General features: G+C 26.8%; 6 protein-coding genes across 6 annotated transcripts; 3 read left to right on the top strand and 3 right to left on the bottom strand.

The window, feature by feature from the left end:
- Positions 1–303: 303 nt before the first annotated feature.
- VNE69_04174 (CAAX prenyl protease domain-containing protein) lies at positions 304–1494 on the top strand (the record flags this gene model as incomplete). The annotated part of the gene is made up of 1 exon (XM_065473425.1): positions 304–1494. The coding sequence occupies one exon, from the start codon at positions 304–306 to the stop codon at positions 1492–1494; it is 1191 nt and encodes a 396-aa protein (XP_065329497.1).
- Positions 1495–2130: 636 nt separating this feature from the next.
- VNE69_04175 (thymidine kinase) lies at positions 2131–2706 on the bottom strand (the record flags this gene model as incomplete). The annotated part of the gene is made up of 1 exon (XM_065473426.1): positions 2131–2706. The coding sequence occupies one exon, from the start codon at positions 2704–2706 to the stop codon at positions 2131–2133; it is 576 nt and encodes a 191-aa protein (XP_065329498.1).
- A 3797-nt stretch (positions 2707–6503) lies between these two features.
- On the bottom strand, positions 6504–7724 carry VNE69_04176 (nucleolar protein 58 (NOP58); the record flags this gene model as incomplete). Its single annotated transcript, XM_065473427.1, has 1 exon — positions 6504–7724. The coding sequence occupies one exon, from the start codon at positions 7722–7724 to the stop codon at positions 6504–6506; it is 1221 nt and encodes a 406-aa protein (XP_065329499.1).
- A 143-nt stretch (positions 7725–7867) lies between these two features.
- On the bottom strand, positions 7868–8671 carry VNE69_04177 (elongator complex protein 4; the record flags this gene model as incomplete). Its single annotated transcript, XM_065473428.1, has 1 exon — positions 7868–8671. One exon carries the CDS (start codon positions 8669–8671, stop codon positions 7868–7870), a length of 804 nt encoding a protein of 267 aa, XP_065329500.1.
- Positions 8672–8733: 62 nt separating this feature from the next.
- Positions 8734–10092, top strand: VNE69_04178 (asparagine synthase; the record flags this gene model as incomplete). The annotated part of the gene is made up of 1 exon (XM_065473429.1): positions 8734–10092. The coding sequence occupies one exon, from the start codon at positions 8734–8736 to the stop codon at positions 10090–10092; it is 1359 nt and encodes a 452-aa protein (XP_065329501.1).
- Positions 10093–14675: 4583 nt separating this feature from the next.
- Positions 14676–16465, top strand: VNE69_04179 (uncharacterized protein; the record flags this gene model as incomplete). Its single annotated transcript, XM_065473430.1, has 2 exons — positions 14676–15285; positions 15375–16465. 2 exons carry the CDS (start codon positions 14676–14678, stop codon positions 16463–16465), a joined length of 1701 nt encoding a protein of 566 aa, XP_065329502.1.
- Positions 16466–20837: the final 4372 nt, after the last annotated feature.

Raw genomic sequence — 20837 nt, forward strand, 5'->3', positions numbered from 1 at the left:
GGAGCAAAAAAATTACTTAATCTTAAAAAATATAAAAGCAATACGAATCTGTCAATACCAAAAAATCAAAATATTATTTTATAAACAAAATATTATTGCGGAGTGGTAGAAACTTTTGACCATATATGGACAAAATAAAGGATCTTTACATAATATCCAGCAAAGTATGCATTTCAACAATAATAATCAAATATTGGTAAAATTACATTTTTATACAAATAAACTACATTTTATGTTTTTTTCAGATATAATTTTGTTTATAAACAAACAAATTTAATAAATAATAATAGACAATATAAACAAATGAATAAGCTTTTAAAATATTTTGTATATTCTTGCCTGACCATTCATTTTTCTATAGTCTCATATGAACTCGTTCGTATATTTTTCACATCTATACCTAAGTATCTTCTACCTTATGATTTATCATATAATAAGCTACAATACATTAAATTTGTCATTTGTAAAATGCTAAAACTATTGTCGTTTTATTTGATTATGTTTATTGTAAACTTAAAATCTAAAGATGAACACGTTAAAGATCCAAATATATCTGAAGATTCAGTTATATTAGATTTGCAAAATCTTAATGAAAGTGTACAGTCATCATATAATGATAGATGGGAAAGAACATCACGATTTATCAAATCTAATAGAGCTTTATTATCAGTATATTTGTATTTAATATCTATTGATCTTGATACATTCAATCCCATTTTATATGTAATAGCTCCTTATCTCATGTATAAAATTCTATATAAATTATATAGTAGACACAAATATACTAAAATATTTTTTTGGTCTGCTATTTCTACTATCGCAGCTGCTTTATACAAGTTTTTAGCTCATAAAAAAAGTAAATCACAAATTATTGAAAATGATAAGTTGCCGAAAGAAATAATGCGATACTTGATAAAAAATGGTTATGAAGTTGTTACATTCAATATAGAATCTGATGTTTACAATGTAGGAGTTATCGAGGCTATGAATAATGTATCTATATTTATATTTGGTAATATATGGGAAATATTTACAGATGACGAATTTACAAGCGTGTTGTATCATGAAATAGGTCATGTAGTAAACAAAAGTTTATTGAGCAGGATGTTAATTTCCAAAGCTTTAGATATATTTATGTATGTAATCGAATTCTTTATGATTTATAAGAATAGAAGTTTATTAAAGCAAGATAATACATCTAATACAGACGAGGATAGAGATATAGAAATTAAGAATATTATATGTTTGTATGTAATTCTTTGCATTTCGATTAGTCCATTTATAAATATGATTAATAATATTTATTCATTTATTGATGAAAGTGAGGCAGACCTATTTAGTGTGAAAAACTTTGATAGAAAACATCTTATAAGCGCTCTTATAAAATTTACAGTGGAAAATAAGGCGAATTTTGATTCGTCTTTATTATTTAATTTCATGTACTTTACGCATCCTTGTTTAAAAAGACGTGTTGAGCTTATTAATGAAATGTAAAAAATATCAAATTAAAAAATAAATGAACTTCATAAATAAAATTAAAATTTTGTATAGTAAATTAAGGAAGCTCTATGAAAGTCTAAGAAAACATCCATTGAATTTGTTAAAAATATTTTTTCTTATATTCAAATATTTAAAATAAAGAATGATGATTTAGTTAGAATATTGAGAAATAATCTAATTTAGACGCATCGTGTTACATTAATTTTTAATCAAATTAAGTAAAAATTTTCAATTCCGTTTTTTTAAGAAAAAATATTGAAATACTTCTTACGTTTAATTTTCTGAGGTCTCAAATTTTTTATAATTTGATATTTTATAATTTCTTAAGTTTTTTTTCATTGCTTATATATTATAATTAAAGAATAATTTTTATTGTCAATCTATAATTTGCACTATTTTAAACATAAAACTGTAGAAATTACGTAATTGTTTCGGTACACGTTTTTTTATTTCATGTATTTTTTATTTAGCTAAAAAAATTCAGATGTTTATTATACTATAGTTATTCATGTATTTGCGATTTAATTTGGCATGTATTGTCATCTATTTCGTAACACGTTAAGAATGCTTATTGTAGTAAAAAAAGAGTTTTAACAGATTTTTTATTGATATGAATAATAAATTTATTTATTATTTTTTATAGAGCGTATCATGGCATTCAAGACAACTTCCATAATACTTTTCTGATTCGCCATCATTTACCGTGTCTATTAGTTGTGTTTTTTGATTTAAATCGGCTCTAATATTGGTTTCGGCAGGTTTACTACAATAATGGCACTTCGATTGAATTCTTATTGTAGAGTGTAGCTTATCATTAAGATATTTTATTGTATCCCATGTATTGTTATCATGAGTTTCTGAAATTCCGCAAACATATATCTTCACTCCATACTCTTGGTTTATTTTAGTCAGTTGGTCAATATGTTTTCTTGTAAAAAACTGAATTTCATCACAAAATACTGCTTTTATCTTGTTTTTATGTTCGAGTTTTTTAAATTTCTCAAACAAATTCATATCTTCAGTTACTATCTCATCTGGATTTACTTCTTCAGTAAAACGAGCTCTCGATTGGATTTTAAATTCTCCATTGTGATTTGGAAAATCTCTTTGCAATATCCAACGGGCATCTGGGTCTACTAAGGATATTATCTCTAACAAAAGCATAGTTTTCCCAGATAACACACTACCAGTGATAAACTTCAACATGGGGTAATCTAATATAAAATATTTATAGTACCGAAAAAAATTGCAAATTACAAAATCATGTATAAACTCTAATTATTGACTATAATATTTCATATTAATTTCCCTCCAAAAATTGAAAAAATTTGACGTTTGTTTTTTTTGTAAAAATACTTATAATATTTCAATTTTATAAATAATCGTATATTTAAATAGTCCTATTATATTGCCTTTGTAAAAAATAAGAAAATGACATGTAAAATATAAGATTATTTTGATGAAACATCAAGACGATTATTGTTTAAGGCATTATTCGTAACAAGAAAAAATTGATGCTGAGAATGTAAATGTTATTTGAATCCATCTTTATTGTTATTAATTAGTATTGTCTGCTATTATATAATGAGAATTTGCACTGTTGACAATATTTTAGCAAAATTTGATTTATAGTCTTAAAAGATTTATAATCAGTACATATTTTTATTTACTTGCGTTGATGATTCTAGTCATTTTAAATAAACATTTGAATGCAGAATTTTTAGTAATAATTCACAAATTAAAATTAAGTAAGTAAAAATATTCACAAATAGATTACATAGCTAGAAAAGCACAAACCGACGAAAAGAGAAATTTAATATAGGCAAATATATAGCTATAAATCATCGTCATAACGAAATTTAATATTGAAAAAATTAGTTTAATTTTAAATATTTATTACCCTTTTTTTGTCGGCATAAAAAATTTTATTTCACTTGTTGCGACGAAAAAAAGAATTAATGCATATTGCTCATACTTTCTGATTATTAAATGTTTTGAGAGTTTGTGGTCTTTTTTTTGTATTTTTGTTATGTTTTTTTTAGATATGATCATCTGTCGCTGATAAAAATTTTAATTACAAAAATTTATATATTGAGTCATGTAACTCAACTTTCTCAAAATTGCTTCATTCAATTGTAAAAGAATTATTTGAGTTTATCAAAAATGGAGAACTTGAATATGGCTTGTCAATATAATGGGTATAAGCAAAACATTGTAAAATATGTTTATATAATTAGAAAATACAATATACATGCATAAAACAACATTGATTGCTAAAAAAGATCTAATATGCACGTCGTAAAAAATAATTAAATCTATGTTCAATAATTCTGCTTTACTACATATAGGCAATTTTATGCTAAAAAAATTGTTAATCATATTTAAAAATACTATTCGAAAAGAATTAGATAAATGCAATACAATATAATATTCGAATGAAAAAAAAGTAAAAGAATTTTTTATGTTTTTGTATAGAACGCTTTAATCGTAGTTGTTAAAATAAAAAGTATTTTAACACTGTTTAAATTTTTTCTTTCACTTAAGTAATCATTAATCTAAATTTTATAAGTTTTTATGAGAAAATGTATATGTGCAATATGATTTTGTCTTAGTAATTATAAGCACTGGGCAATTTTTTGCAGATTTTCGTTACTATTAAATAATGTAGTTTTAAATTTGATATCGTATTTATTAACATGCTAAAATCAAAAGCAATTTCTAAATTTGTTTAATTGTTTTAATTTACAATTAATGCATTATTTATGCACATAATTACTTTTGGAAAAAATTATTGACTATTTAAAATATGCAACATCAAAAATTTTACATGATCTTATATTAAACAATAAATCAATATTATACATTAACAAAATAATTCAGAATAAAATCAAAATAAATTCACATACAGATAACATTAAAACAAATTATAAAACATTTTTTTTTTGCAACATGATAATCTATTAATAAAATGATATTTTGTTTATATATGAAAAAAAAACATCAGGAATGTAAGAAATTTTGTAGTGGAAATGGTACAAAAAGATAAAAGCGGCAATTCTGGACATCCACATAGATTTAAACCTTTTCTATGTTACTTTATACATATTATCTGAGCAAAATCCTCTAAATACTATCTGGATCGGCCGCAATATATTTATATTATTAAATAAACATTTGAGTGGTTTGCAATATGTAATGAATTACCTGCTAGGTTATTATAATACTAAAAAAATATTAGCCAAGCAAATAGGTAAACGGTTGACATCCAAAACAGAAATCTTGCGACATAAAAACTATGACAGGTTAATTGGGACAAGGGGCCGAAAATTTGTAGGATTTTACATATCCTTAAAAAACTTCGAATGATAATGAGTATTATTTCCAGGGAGATGGCTGTTTTATTGAAGATATTTCTCAAAAATCGGGGGAGGGTTGGCTTTATATTTACTTTAAAAACATCACTTTTATTTAAAATTAATTAAATTAACATTGACGGTTAAAATCTTAATCTTTTAGCAAGAATCTCGTTTTAGAATTCGAAAGTCTAAATTACAAAATCTGGAAGTTGACGGAAAAAAACATTGAGAAATAAAAAAAGCTTTAAATGTAAAAACTGAAAAAAAATTATAATGATGATTTTATGTACGTAAATATGCAATTATAGTATTCTTGGAGGAAAGGGCGAAAGTACACGTTAGTCCAATAAGTGAAATAGGAGTGCAACCTTTAAAACAAAACTATGAAATACCTCTAGATGATTTTTATGTTTCAGATAAACTTTTAAAGAATGGCTAGACATTTACAAGTTAAAAGTAAAAAATTAAAATTAATGTAAATAATTTTAAACAAGAGAAGTTTATTGTTGATGACTTATTTGACAATAGGATATTAGCTACTCGTAAAACATTTTCAATATAATTGAAAATTTTTTTATGTATATCAAAATTTATTTGTGGTAGGGCTGATTTGGTCGTGTGTGTTATTAAAGATTTTAAGATGCCTAGATTTTTTTTGCTAAAGAAGAACAGGCGATTATATTAATTTTGGTAAGAGAACGTCGATGTTGGTATTATGAATAGTATATCAGGATGTGCATATTACATACCGATTTCAAACACATTTTTAACTTTTTATTTATAGAACTCCTTCAGTAAGGTTTGCATCATTGGACAAATTGAAAAAAATGTATATTTCTACACATGATTCAAGCGGACTTGCGAAGATGGACCGACATATCAATAATAGAAGTATTTGTTGCAAGAGCTACTCCAAGAAATATCGCCATGCTCGAATGTTATATAAAAAATAAAATTTTTTATCTTTCTGTTAAAAACTTAATAATCCGAAAGCAGTGATTTTAAGTTGTCAGAAACTTCCATTAATTGTTTATTCTTGTAAGGATAAATGCCAACATGGAGCACATTATCTTATAAAACATGATTTTCCTGGTTTCATTTTATGTGAACTGAATCAGAAATAAAATCTGCATAAAAATAGTGTATGAGTTCAAGGATTTGAATACGTCAGTAATTTTTTTTCTTTTAGTTTATATTTAAATGCGACACACAGAATATAAAAAAGCATTTTAATCGAGGAAATACGAAAGATTAGTATTGAATCTTTGATGTTATACTTATAGGGATTATCAAATTGGTCTATATAGGTTAGGATGAAGTTGGTTTCTGAGGCATTACCCGGGAGTTGGCCATTCCTCGGATAACATTCTATGATGCTTCTCCCGGCGCCAGAGTCTTGTTATAACTAACGAGGATTTATTTAAATTGTCTACTTATGCATCAGTTTCCCTCCTCTGAAGATATAGCGAATGATACTGAAGTTTGGTAGACTCCATGCATTTTCGTGTATAAAATAAAAGAAAATATTAAAGAAAAATAACCTCACGAAAATTCATTTGAATGGGAAATAAAATAATATTACAGTTCAAAATAGTTAGGTATTGAGTAGATCAACACGTTTTTATAAAAAGGATTTTGTAAATATTTTTAATTTTTTTTACTGCGCTTAACATCATTTTTATCGTCATATTTTTCAGAATTTTTAATCAAGAACTTTGACTTCACAGTGACAGATTTTTTTGGTTTACTTCTATTTTCTAAATTTTTAATTCTGTTCATTAATTTGTTCTTTGAATCGAGACCAAATGATCCTGATTGGTTATTCGGCGAGGCATCTAATTTGGCACATAATGAAATTTTAGCAGCGAGTGAACGAGCAACTTTTCCTTTGTATTCTGGTGCTACTTGACCAAGTATAGAAGATTCAAAAATTAAGCCATATTTAGGTGTGTTTGATTTATTTCTTAAAGATTGAAATAAACTCTTTTCAGCTCCTAAGAGTTGCACAGTGGAAGAAGGATATTTAGCTAAAGTATCCAAAGATCCAGCTTTACTTAACAATCTTGCGCCCATAAATTCTCCTATTAGATTAGTTAAATTTGGAGCAACTACTACCATTTTCTCTTTAATGTAATTTGATAAATTTGTACGATATTCAAAATTTTTTATTACACTTGCGCAATCATTTATAATGTTAATTAAATCTTCATCTGATAAATCTGTACCCATTGAATTTTTTGCTAATTTAAAAATTTTTTCGGCCTGTTCACCTGTTACATTTTTTAATTTTTCAAGTGTACAAGTGTTTCTGTTTTTAATTTCCGAAACTACCTTGAGATATTGATAATTATCATCTATTATTAATGATAATTCGGGAAAATGAGATCCATACCATTCCCTTAGTCTCATACAATGAAGATTTATATCTTTATCAATATCTATTAAAAGATTTATAGATTGGATTATCATTGCATCAAGCTTATCAGTATTGTAAGATATTTTATCCAATGCTAATTTGTGTGATAAGAAAAGTGTTTTAATTTTATTTTCATCGTCAACAAATTTATCAAGTTCGTTTTTAATTTGTTTAAAATCTCCTTCTTTATCAAATTGTACAGAAATTCCGCATTTCTCACTTAAAAGTGATTGTAATTTGTTGTCTCGGACACATAAAACTTCATCCAACTTTGCAAATTCAGAACTTATAAAAATTTCCAAATTTTTTGGTAATTTATTTTTATTTAGTAAAGTATATGTTTCAAGCAGTTCATCATTATTTTTAAAGTCGTATGAATTAATTTTCTTAACTTTTGAGTCCTGCTTTTTAAATAGTGTGAAACCAGTTGCATTTTCAAATAGATAAATCATTTTAACGGTAAAAAAATAAAATTTATTAAAAACGGATTTATCTTTAACGGTAAAAAAATTATTTTTTTAAACTAAAGTTAGATTTTGCGTTTTTAAAAAAGAATTTATTTGCTTACGTACAGTTGGTAATAAAAAAGTTTTTATTAAAAATTCATACACCCATTAGATTCTGCTATATCTTCAGGAGGTATATCAATTTTTTCTATAATAATTCTATTTTTTGAAAATTTAATTCCATATTTAAATGTGTCAATTTGATTTTCGCGAATTTTATTAACCAATGATATTTTTTCAAAATGAAGAATGGCTTTATAATTTGGTAAATAACCAGTAAAAATATTTGAATCTAAAGATAAAACGACATCAAAAAATTGATTAAAATTAATATTGGGATAAAAAAATGTGGGAATCGATACCATACAAATATGATTATTTTCTCTAATAAATTTTCTGATTTCATAAAGATTTTTTTCAATATTTTCGCAATCATAGGATGGCGAAAAAAGTGAATATAACGATATTCTAAAATTTTTCGTATTTTTTAATTTTGAAATTATATTTGAAAGTGTAGTATCTTTTTTTAACAGACGTTCGTGCTTGGCTTCTAGATAATTTGTCAATGAATATTCGCATTCTTCATTCTTTCGACGTAAATCCTTGTATCTCCAAGCAATGTACATTTTACTTAATTGTTCTGTGCATTCCAAATTGTCAATTCTATCATAAATTTCCGGTAAGCCATCTTTATTAACGGTTAATAGATTTTTTTCATTTTCATGTACACCTTCCGACATAAAGATGTTTAATAAGAAGTTATGCATATAAGAGTATTCATCTTCTTTTATTAAAATAAAAATGCCGTTATCGAGAGTATTTATAAAAGTGTCAAATATCGGAATTCCCGTTTTCCGTTTTTTTAAATTTTGATTTCTTATAAACGAGCTCATGAAAGGGCCAAGTAATGTGTGGAATATTAATAACAGAATGTTGTGATGAAGACACTATTCAAATGGTGTTTAATAGAGGAGGAGATATACAAAAATCTATTAAATATTCAAATTTATATTTATATTCTTCAGTGTTGGCCATAAGATCTTACGTTGAACAACCCGTAAAAACAAATGATTTCATTTTTTTGTATAACGGCGAAATTTATAACAATCTGGAAAGTGACACGATTTTTTTAAAAAATATTATCAGTGAAGTTATAAAAGATTTGGGAATAAAGAGCTATGACAACGATTTAGCTGAAATAAAGGATCCATCTGAAACATTACAAAAAATCTATTCTAAAATTAATTTTTACCAAAACGAATTGGCTCTAGCCATTGTATTCAAAAATGTTTTATTGTTTTTTAAAGATGACGTCGGAAAGAAAAGTCTTGGTCTGTGTAAAGACAAATTTCAATTGTCCTCTGTAAATTATGATATAGAACTTAATTCTGCTTTTTTATATTCATATGATATAAATTCTAAGGCATTATCAAGTTATAAGAAAAAACTAGTCTCGATCAAATATCTTCTCGAAACATGTGATTATGTGGCAAAATATTTGTTAGATCCGTCTTTTGTTTTCGAAACTATTCTTGGTTTTGATGAAATGACAAAAGAAACAGATATAAAAAAATTTGACATTAAATTTAAAAGTGCTTTTAAGACGAGATTAACTACTAATAATCTCGTAGTTTTTTTCAGTGGTGGAGTTGACAGTGTATTAGTTGCTCTTTATCTTCATTTAGTTAGCAAAAAAGATCAAGAAATTTATTTAATTAATACTGGATTTGCTAACTCACACGATAGAAAAACGGGAGTTTCTGCATTTAATGAACTAAAAAGAGTTTTTCCTAATAGGATTTGGCATTTTATAAAAGTAGACTTAAACATTGAAGATATTTTCAAAATTAAACAGTCGATTTACAAATTAATTTATCCAAAAACAAGTAAAATGGATTTAAACATAGGCATTATATTGCATTTTACGTCATTGGAGGCAAAGAAATATTCTAAAGTTTGTTATCTTGGAAGTGGAGCAGATGAATTATTCTGTGGATATAATAAATATAAAAAAGAAGGCTTTAGACATAGAATGTTATTTGATACTTTAACCTTGTCCTATCATAACTTATTAAGAGATGATAGAATTATATCTAATAATAATATTGAACTGAGACTTCCTATATTAGATACTGAAATAATAAACGAATCTTTTTTGTTGGATGAAAATTTTTTATATGATGGTAAACAAAATAAAATTATGATCAGAGAACTGTTAAAACTCCATGGATTGGAATCGGTGTGTTTTGTATCAAAGAAAGCCATGCAATACGGCACAGGACTTAATAAATATGAAGATAAATTTTCTAATTAAATAAAAAATCTGGATAAAAATTGTTAATATATTGTAACCTACGTAATTATTTGTCTAGTTTTATTATCTAATTTTTTAGAAAAGTACTGATACATTCAGCCCAACATGAATTCACTACAAGAACTTTATGTTTATAATTGTTGATTATAATAAGACATTCCTGATAAAGAAATTAAGATATTTTCATTGAAAGTACTCTTTAATAAATTTTTATTTTGCAATTGTCGTAATCTTTCCCCATGAAGACCGAGATTAAACAATGAATGCTTTATTTGTACCTCTTCTAATTTTTTTTGTTTGCACTTTATTTAAAAAAAAAAAATTTTAAGATGATAAAATACGTTTTTTATAATAAACCTTTTATAAAGACATAAATATAGTTTTGATGGGTTTAGCTCTATTAAAATCGTTGGGCGTGATCTTTCATTGTAATTAGTTTTGATAAGGTAGTGATAATAATATTAACCGTATTTTGTTTAGAAAATATAAAAGATTTATTGAGTTAATTTTCAATTATGTTTAGATATTCATAGCACAGCTTTCCCCGGTATCGCTCATGGGATTCAGCTCTTCACAGACTTTGGTTTCTGTGGAATTATTAATGTTTTCCAACTTCACTTTAGCAGCTTCATTCCCCTTTGCCGACACCATTTCTTTAACAGTCGCCATATTCGCTAGTGCGCTTACAGCTCTAGCCACTTCTTCTTCTCCTGCATCCTCCTGGTCGTATCCTCGTCGTCGTTCCAAAGAGATGGACTCTAGAGTCTTCTTCATCACAATAGACTGGATATATGCTTCCAGGTAGGGTTGGATTTCTAGCTCCCTGATGTACTTTCTGTGATATTTGGTCACCACTCCATCCCATGTCATTACATAAGGAACTATTCTTGTCCGGGATTTATGTATTAGTCCCAGTTCATTTGCAAGAAGGTCATATTTTCTTAGTTTTTCATTCTCAACTATAGTAAGTCGATCCTGGTTGGTTATACCAACTTCAACTATTAAAATTTCTTTCTTCTTCTTGTCAAACACAAGAATATCAGGCTTATTATGGGTTACCTTTATATTAGTGGATATTCTCGTATCTACTCTTATTTCTGCACGATCATTTTCCATGATCTCTTGTACTGAGTGTCCACGTATTTTCTTTGTCTTCTTAAACCCATATTTAATACATAGTAAGAGATGAATGCATCTAACTACCTCGTTGTGTCTTTTCATATAATCAAAACCCAACATTCGATCACACTTGGTAGCTAAATGATCCACGGTCTTCCTATGAGATCCACAATGGGGACATTGTCCCTCTTGTCCACAGAAGATATTTCTATCCTGTAGGAAGCAGTAAATTGCTTCGGATCTAGCCTGATTGTTTCCTTTAACCAGCCAGGTAGAAGAGTCCCTAATGCTTACTAAATCATTGTCCCTAGCTTTAAACAACTTTCCATGGTTTGTCCTTATGTTAATTTTGTTGTAAAGCGCTTCTTTTTGGGATTCTATTAGCATTGCTTAGAAAATAAAAATTGATTTATAATATTTACGAATTTGATAAGAGATTACAAAATTTTTTAGTTAAATCTTTAACATTTTTTTACTTGTATTTTTTTAAGTTAATTTATGTTATGGGGATTTTTCTGGGAAAGATCTAAATAAATTCTTAAAATCGATTTTGTCAATATTATAGAATTCTGTTTTACGAGAATATATGTGGCTCATATTTTTAAAGTGCCTAAAAATTAAATTTTAACCCTTCAATGGTAAGAATGAATGAACCCCCTTACTGCCTTAAAGAGTAACTTCGTTTTAAAGTTAGCAAAACATGAAAAACGATCTAATGTCGAAAAAGCGAATATAGTTGATTTACATCGTAAAAACTTTGCATCCATCGAAGAAAACAGCACAATCAATCTGCTAGGTCTACTCAACAATTAGGCCATTGCAAAATACTTTCAAGGCAGATCGTGTTATTAATAATAATCGAGATTGTAAAAATGGTTTGACTTTGAAGAAATTTATAACGAGTTAAATACACGAATAATGCAAATTTAACTATATCTTTAATATCAAAAAAACACAAAAAAAGACTCTATTTTATTCCAGTTAAACGTAATTCAACAGGCAAAATAGACAAAAGGAGTATATACGCCTCCAAAATTAGTAGGTAAATTTAAAAACCTGGTTTTCATTTCAAAATTGTGGATGTCCTCACACTGCACAAAGTTGTTGATACTTAGAAAAACAACTATAGCCTCTAAGAATGAGAGTAAATTGTGGCCAAAATATTTGCTTCACATATGCAACAATTATAATAAATGGATTGTTTTGTTTGTGCATAAAAGTGGACGTAAAACTCCGTGAGTTTATGAGCTTTATAACGAATAGGTTGTCTATGCTCTTCTGGAATAATCCTACATGGGGTTATCATGGACGATGTTACTTACATTGTTCACGAAAATTTTTACAAAAATTAAATTATAATAATATCAATCAATAATTTTTGCCACCTTATTCTTCACAGTTAAATCCCATCGAATAATTTTTTGATATTCAAGACAAAGGTTGATCTTTTAATTTACAGATTTCATAATTGAAACAAGTCTTAAGAATGTTAGAAGTTATATTTTAGTCATGTGTGTCCTGAGGTTTCTAGAAATATGATAGACTGCCTAGAAAAAGCAAGAGCAAAAAGCACTTTGCTTAATAAATTTTTTTATTTAAATGATATGGCCCTATAGAAATTCATAAGGAGGCTTGGCCCAGTGGTCGAAGGTAAAGCTATCAGTGAGCATGACTGAATTCAAGCACTAAGGCTATAAAAATAAATTTACCATCTATGATGCATTTAGAACAATTCAGATGATAAAAATGACTAGACAATAATTGAGTTGATTATGAAACTTGTGTATGTCTATCCGTAGTGGTATTGGCATCTAGCGTAGGACTTCATTTATAAGCACAAACAATAAAGTCCTTGTGATGACTTTTCGATGCATAAAATTTTAACATATTGATGTTACAGTGAAAAAATACTCTGTGGCATGATACTTCAGCTACTAAAAGACTAGAAGAAGTAGAGAAATAAAGGGCCACGTAGCTCCTGTCCTACAGGATTCTGTAACACGGTGACTAAAACTCGAGAAAGACCCTGTCAACGCAGTCTAATAAAATGCCGAGCATGTAAGGAGCCTTGTGTGGGACACAGATGATAATGGAATATTTAATTTCAGATGATGTCTTTCTCAAGTTATTAAAACAATGCTTATTAAGTACATCCGCTATGAGGTCACTCTGGATGTGCTTTGAGGTTAAATAGGAAAATGTCTTCCTGATGCTAAAGTCCAATGGATATGGCGATCTTGTTGCTCGGAGAAGTTATAAATAAGAAAGTTTTAGTGCCTAAGAAGCACAAGTATCAGTTGGATAAGTTTTACGATCCCGAGTCCCCTATGTTTTGTTCTTACCACCTTTTACTTGCAAAGAAAAAAATGAAAAAGAACATGGCACTCTAATGATTCAGCCCCCGTAATAAATATAATCTGCCGTAACATGATGTATACACACTTATAATTATCAAATTGTTTGACATTTTTACTGTTGGGGTCATTTTTAAAATTTCTACTTCGAGCACGTCGCCCAATTTTTTTTCCGAACAAAAAAAGCATGTCATTAGTAACAAATTCGATCTATTCTTTTTGTTTTGTCCTTTATGGTTTTTTGCTTAACGACATCTGCAAAGCAAACAATTGCTGTTATTAGTTATAAAATAAACATATAATCACCTAAGTAGTTACATTAAATTTTTAGAAGATCAAAACGACCAAATGTGTAATTTAAAGTGGGCGGCGCTGGCTGATTAGGAAAATTCACTTGCCCATATAAGTAACATGGCAGTCAACGTGTTGATGTTCACCTCTTTCGAATTTTATTTTAAAATTTAGAAAAAACTTTTAAAATGAATCTATAAATCTCATCAGCCGTTTTGGGAATTTGTTCATTCTTGATAATTATTATTCATACTTTCAAACTATTTTTTAATTTTCACCTCTAAACAGAAGAAACATGAACAAAAGACGTATTAAAAAAACCAAAAAAATATTACAAAGTAGCGAAGAATATGTTAAACTCATATTTATTTATTATACCATGAAATTAACTTAATACATATTTTTATTATTTTATAAATGGAATTTTTTTACTTAGAAAAAACAACTAAATAAGTGTAATAATTTAATTTTGTAATTATTACATAAAACATAAAGCTATTATAACTTTTATTATATAATTAACTTATAAATATAGATAAAAGTTATTATAAATTGCGGGCTTTCGAAAATCAAAAAATATAAATTAAAAGTCTAACTTAGGAATAAAAAAATTTAATTCAAAAGATGAAAGCACATTTTTATTCTGTTGGAAATGAATTAATTGCAAATTTTCTTAAAGTAAAAATTTTACTTAAAATCTTAATTTTATTTAAAAATTATAGTCTATATTTACAAGGGTTAAAAATTTTATCAACTAGTTTCTTTTTTTAGAAGAGCTTAAGTTGACAATAATTATTTAACTAATGAAATTTCCCCCATATGATTTTTTTTAAAATTTTGATAATGTTAATAAAATTGAGTTGCGCGTCAAATTCACAATTTTTAACAAAAGATGTTATTCTAAATAAAATAGATTATTCAGATTATAAAATATTTAACCATAATGATGCATATTGCAAAGTGACATTATCATATAATGGGGCGTATTGTATTTTTTCTGCAATAATAGGAGAAATAACGGGTTATTTTGAGATTCCGTTAAGTAATGAAAATGATGAGACCAAAGACGGTTACAGGAATCTAGAAACCATTGCAAGTGATATCGAGAAAAAAATGTTTGAAATTGATATCAATATTAATAATTATTGCATTCTGCTAATTTATAAACAAAATGATATAGAGAACTTTAGTATTATGAATGATATCATACACTATATAAAAAAAATTAATTCTGAAAAAAAAATAAAAACTGAAATTTATTACGATTTCATACTTGAAGATGATTGTATAATGAAAAGAACCATTATCGATAGGAATAATATTAGAAGCAAAAATAATAAAACGGGTAGATTTGAAATTTCAATGGTCAGTTACAAAATAAAAAAGGATTCACTAAATTTTACGATTGAGATTTTTCAGAATGATATAAGTTATTTTTTTGAAGTACAAAAAAAGAATTTATCATTTATTGTTCCAAAACCCTTGATAAATATTATTACGATGATGAAAAGAAAATAGAACTATTTGATTATATACCTAAATTGATGACAGTACTTGAAACTAATAAAAGTAACCACTATGCGACAATTGAAACGAAGATCGTTGGAATTAACAAGATCAAAAATGAGAAACCAGAGTTTGAAATCAATATAAAAAATAACAAAATAAACATCAGACAAGAAAAAGTTACCTATTTTTATTCATATAAAGATAATCAAAATTCTAAAAAAAACATCGCTATAAGTAGAGACTGTTTTGTTAGGTTTGGTGAAATCTTACACTTCTTATACGAAAACAAAAAGGACTGCTTCGAATGTATTAACTTATTTTATAAATTTTTAGAAATTAATAATTTTGTTAAAATTTTTATAAACAAAATTATAAAAAATGAAAATTCGGCTCTAAATATATTATTTAAGCATATTTGTGCAATCTTTAATGAAAAATTAATAAACAATACAGGAGCCATTAATAAAAATTTAATCGGGAATCGAGCAGAAAAAAATAAATTAACAAAAAAAATCGTTAAATATTTACGTGGTAATGATGCTTTTTCATTTACCGGATTGATGATAAAAACTTGTTTGTTTTTAGAAGGAGATATATACATCCGAAATAATACTAAAATAGAGAATACAATATTGAAACCTTTTAATGAAATTAGAAATATTATTTTGATAGATGTATTATCAATAAGATCACCTATAAAAAGGAAAAATACAATTAGAAAAAATATACCTTATTTATTAAAAATATGCAGAGAAGTGTATGATGGATTAAAAGATATAAATCAATATAATGATAGGTCCGCAAAGTACTACAACGCGATATTCAAATTTTTTCAGGAAATTGAGAATGGCATCAATGAAATTGAAGAGGATAGAAAAGATAGTTACAGAGAAAAAAAAATTAAAGAGTTTATGAAATTAAATTTTAACCAATGCGAGGCTATAAATGAAATTAAAGAGAAATTAGAAAAGATCACTAAACAAAATATAATTGATAAAAGATCAAATATAAGCAGGAGTTTATATGAAAAAAGATTTACAAGTAGCGAAAGAAATTCAACAGAGAATTCGTTAGATTATGACTATAATAAAACTATTTAAAACTATAGATTTTTTATTTAATAAACATTTATATATGAAAAAAAATAATTTGTCTTAGTTAAAAAAAATTTAATTTTTTATCACACTCTTTTCGGTGTTTATATTGCAACTTAACAAATTATAATTATAAAAGATTGTATTACTTGTTATGATTTAATGTCTAAATATTAAATAGATTTACATTCAAGAAAGACTTTTGGTGTTGTTTTTAAGCTAATGCATTCACAACTGCTTCTAAGGCAATTTTGTGCCATATTCGATCTATCATGATGAGGTATATATGAGGATTTACCCACATATTTTGACTTTTGTTAAAATTTCGATTAAAATTCGCTTCTGTTGTACTTATTGTTTCATCTGGAAAGCCTAATTATATCTTTACTATGTATTAAAAATGACACAATTATTTCAACATTTTTGATTTTTTACAGAAATTAATAGTATAATATTTTCTTCACGTCACAGAAAAGCATTTATTTGTTGATTATAACAATATTCACAAAAGGTATATCACTTTTTTTTTTGTAAATACATGATCATTTCGCTTATAATTATTTAGTTGATAGCATATAAACTGCCTTATTGGCTATATTTTAAGTAATTTTTAGATGTCCTGTAATAACAGGGAATTGTTTTTTGTCTTTTTTAGAGCGATATCAATATATAACGATAAATGAATACAGGTATACAAAGAATTGTCTTTTAATACTTTAAAAATCGACATATGATTATATTTGGCAGCCAAATTGTCGACATTCATTGTATATTTTTAGATACACTAAACATCTTTCGGCAATTTATTTCTACATGTTAAAATGGTGAATTTTTTTGGATTGGTAAAATTGTTTCTATATTTTGTCATTATGCTAAATTAACCTTGTGTTAATTAAATGATTATTTTTAAACAATTTAACTATGGGTTGTTCATATAATTATTATGTTCTATATCAATTTATTAATGAATAAAGAGTTTTTTTGAGGACACATCACACAATGTAACACAATAAAAATATATATCTAATTTATATGTGTTTTGCCATACTAAAATCAAAATAACTGCTTGGTAAATGTTCAAAAAAATTCTAATTTCGTCTCGTAGTGCATCTTTTAATACTATTGATGAGTTTTTTTCTATCATAGTTGAGAAACGATCATACACAGCTTTTAGAATTTTGCTCAGAAGTTAATATGAGTAAGAATGCGTTTTTTAAAAAAATTTATGAGCAAGTTTGCGTCACTTTTTCTAAAAAAACCCACATTACGAAGATATATTATAGAACAATATTTATTTTACCGATAATGTATAGCAACAATATGATGTCTAACCCTTTCGTATCGATAACTTAGAAAATATAATTGGTTATTATGTCTCAAATTCTCTTACAGGTCTTTCTTATATGTTTTTGCAAAATAAATCATAAATGGCAACGCAATCTATGTATCGATATATATTACAACCTGAATATTTGAAAGTTCTTATTTGTTTGAGACATCATATGTAAAGATTTAAACACCTTGTATTAGTAATATAATTAAAAATTTTAATATAAATTGGTAATGGTATCGGCCAAATATTACTGCATTTTTTGCGGTCTACTACTTAGAAGTCTCGAAACAGGTAAAAAACGTCAGTGATATTCGTCCGCTATTCCGATAAAAGCCTTATATCATCTAGTTTTTCAGTTAGTATTAATGTATCAAAACGCGCCAGGACATCGTACCGTAACCTTTGCATACATAACAACTCTTGTACGATTCAAAGGCCTATAATGGAAAAATCTCAGTCATACTGCTACGAGAATTGTTAGTTCTATAAATATGCAATATTGTATAGGCGAGAATGTTTTTTTAAAAAAAAAGAAGAAAAAACAATTAAAAGGGTAAATGTTACTGGTACAAAAAAATTTAATCCATAACCAATTGAACCCTTAAATAAAAATTTAATATATTAATTAATGCGTTTATAGTTCGCATACTACTACAGATCAATTTTATTAAAAAAAAATTTTCAAAAAATACAGTTCACTAGCTATAAACGATTAACTTCTTAAAATTTAAAACATAATCATGGCGTTATTACAAAAGAACTTAACGATCCCGGGCAGACATACAAAATGTTTTCTATTACTAATATCTGTTTTGCCTTCTCAGATAATGTTATGTTAACACAAAAAAGTTAAGTCGATTAATAAATTGTGTACGTCCTGCCACAGGTAGTGAATTACAACTAGTTAAACAAACACTTTTGGAAAATTGGAAAAAAAGATCTAGTGCTACAACTTTGTACGTAAAGTACTTTAAGAAAGGTATAAAGCTCTGTCGATGCATCGTAAATGAGTTCCATCTTGCTAACCTAAAAAACTATACAAAGGATATCACGTTATGGCGTAAATCATATCCCGGTGGATTCTGTAGCATACTGATTCACTTTTGGAAGATAGATAAAAACACAGTACATACCATGCAATGTTAAAGATTGAATACAAAGGGAGGATTTTATGGGATACAAATAATAGTTTGTGCTTTCGTGTTAATATGTTGACTTCCTTTCGGATTAACCAATTGAGCTCATTAATTATACTTATTGTTAATTATTTTGAGACGCATTACATATGGTAACTAATTCTTTAAAAAGGTCTACTGAAATACGGCAAAATTTGCCGCGCCTTCTATTGCCGAGATTGCCAAAATGAGTAAGAATCTCACAGAATTAACGTGAAAAAATTATAATCTTGAGTTTTTGAAATCATATGCAAGGATCTGCACACGCTTTTTTATATAGAAAAAAAATTAATAGCCGAAAGAAACACTGTCATACATACTCGCAATGCTCCTGATATATTCTAACTTTTGACATCTTTTTACACAAGGGAGCACAAAGCGTTGTCTCAAGTGATAACAATGTTGTTCCTTTGTTTAACGCTGGTTAAATTCGAATTCAAACAGAAAATTTTTTAAGTTAAAAATTTTTATTTTCGAGACTATAAATGAAAAAAAATTTGAAGTTTTATAGCAGGGTTATATGGCGTCAACCCCGGGTTGTAAATTTTCACAGTGCCGTAATAAGACATAGCAATGCTGGGTTGGCATGACAATTTGGAATTCCCATAGCATTTGTAGTTTTCATTGGAAATCATTCTAAAGAAAAACACATCTAAAAATATACACATGAAAACTATAAAAAGCTATGAATTTTTGAATTCTTACTAAGAGGGCATAAGTTGATAATGCTTACATCATATATCCGAACACTGATTCTAGTGAATCATTTAGTTGGTAAGCATAATACTATTTATCGGTTATATATGTAAAAAATCACTACTTCGAATTTTATCAAAATATGTTATAGATGACATATAATATGCTTGCGAATATGTGCAAATATATAGATACAGGGATAAAGAGATTTCTAAGGCAATAGATGTACTGGGAATATATATATATCGGATAACTGAGATTTTAAAAATTTTATAATATTATATGCATAATAAGTAAAGAAATTTTGCAATAAGATCAATTAATAAATAAGTTGTATATTATTATGCACCAAACGACTAGTCCTGTCTTTTTAGTATGAGTTGAACAAACGACTTTTAAAGCTTTCACCTAGAAAGTAAAAACATTTGTGGGATAATAATCTTAGACGCCATTGGGGTATTCGATATCTCAAAGTGGCTCAATTGATTGCATTTATAAATGAGATGAGATGTTTTATGACGTTTCAACGTTTTAGTTTTGCGAAGTATATACTTAGATACATAATTCCTGGCGTTTAATAACGAATTAAACTAAAAGAATCGCTTTTGCCAATATGTCAAACGATTTCTTAAACAAATATGAATTTCGAGCACCATTCCATTTTTAAAAAAGCCAGCGCATGTTCCTAATAAAAACAATGGTCGTTCGGCGGAATCGTCAATTTTTTATAAACACTCGATTTTGACTACTTAATAATTTTTGTTGAATTTCTATGGTTAGCGTCAAAAAGCTATATACAAATATTAGTTGTCACAGTTTAAATAATTGGGCTACTTATATTAACTAATTAAATTTTTTTTGAATTAAATGTGCGCTGTATAAAATATGTATTTTATTCCTAAAAATTTTTTATGTGTGGGATGAAATCACACAAAATATAAGACATACCTCGGAACAATTATATAATTTTTTAAGGGACTTTTTATCTTTAGTTTAAAAATGTGCTATTTCAATTTAACATATAATATAAGGCTCAGTGCGCATAAAATAAATATTGATTCTTTAAGCTTTTAATATGTTGCTAAATATCAATCGCAAAGGATCAAATTACGTTCTTTAGATCTTGTTTAATGGTCAATGTTTGTGCTCTGTAAGTTATATCTTATGACTTCAA

The sequence above is a fragment of the Vairimorpha necatrix genome, chromosome 4 (assembly GCF_036630325.1).
Source record: "Vairimorpha necatrix chromosome 4, complete sequence".
In the NCBI taxonomy this organism is placed as follows: Eukaryota; Fungi; Microsporidia; family Nosematidae; genus Vairimorpha; species Vairimorpha necatrix.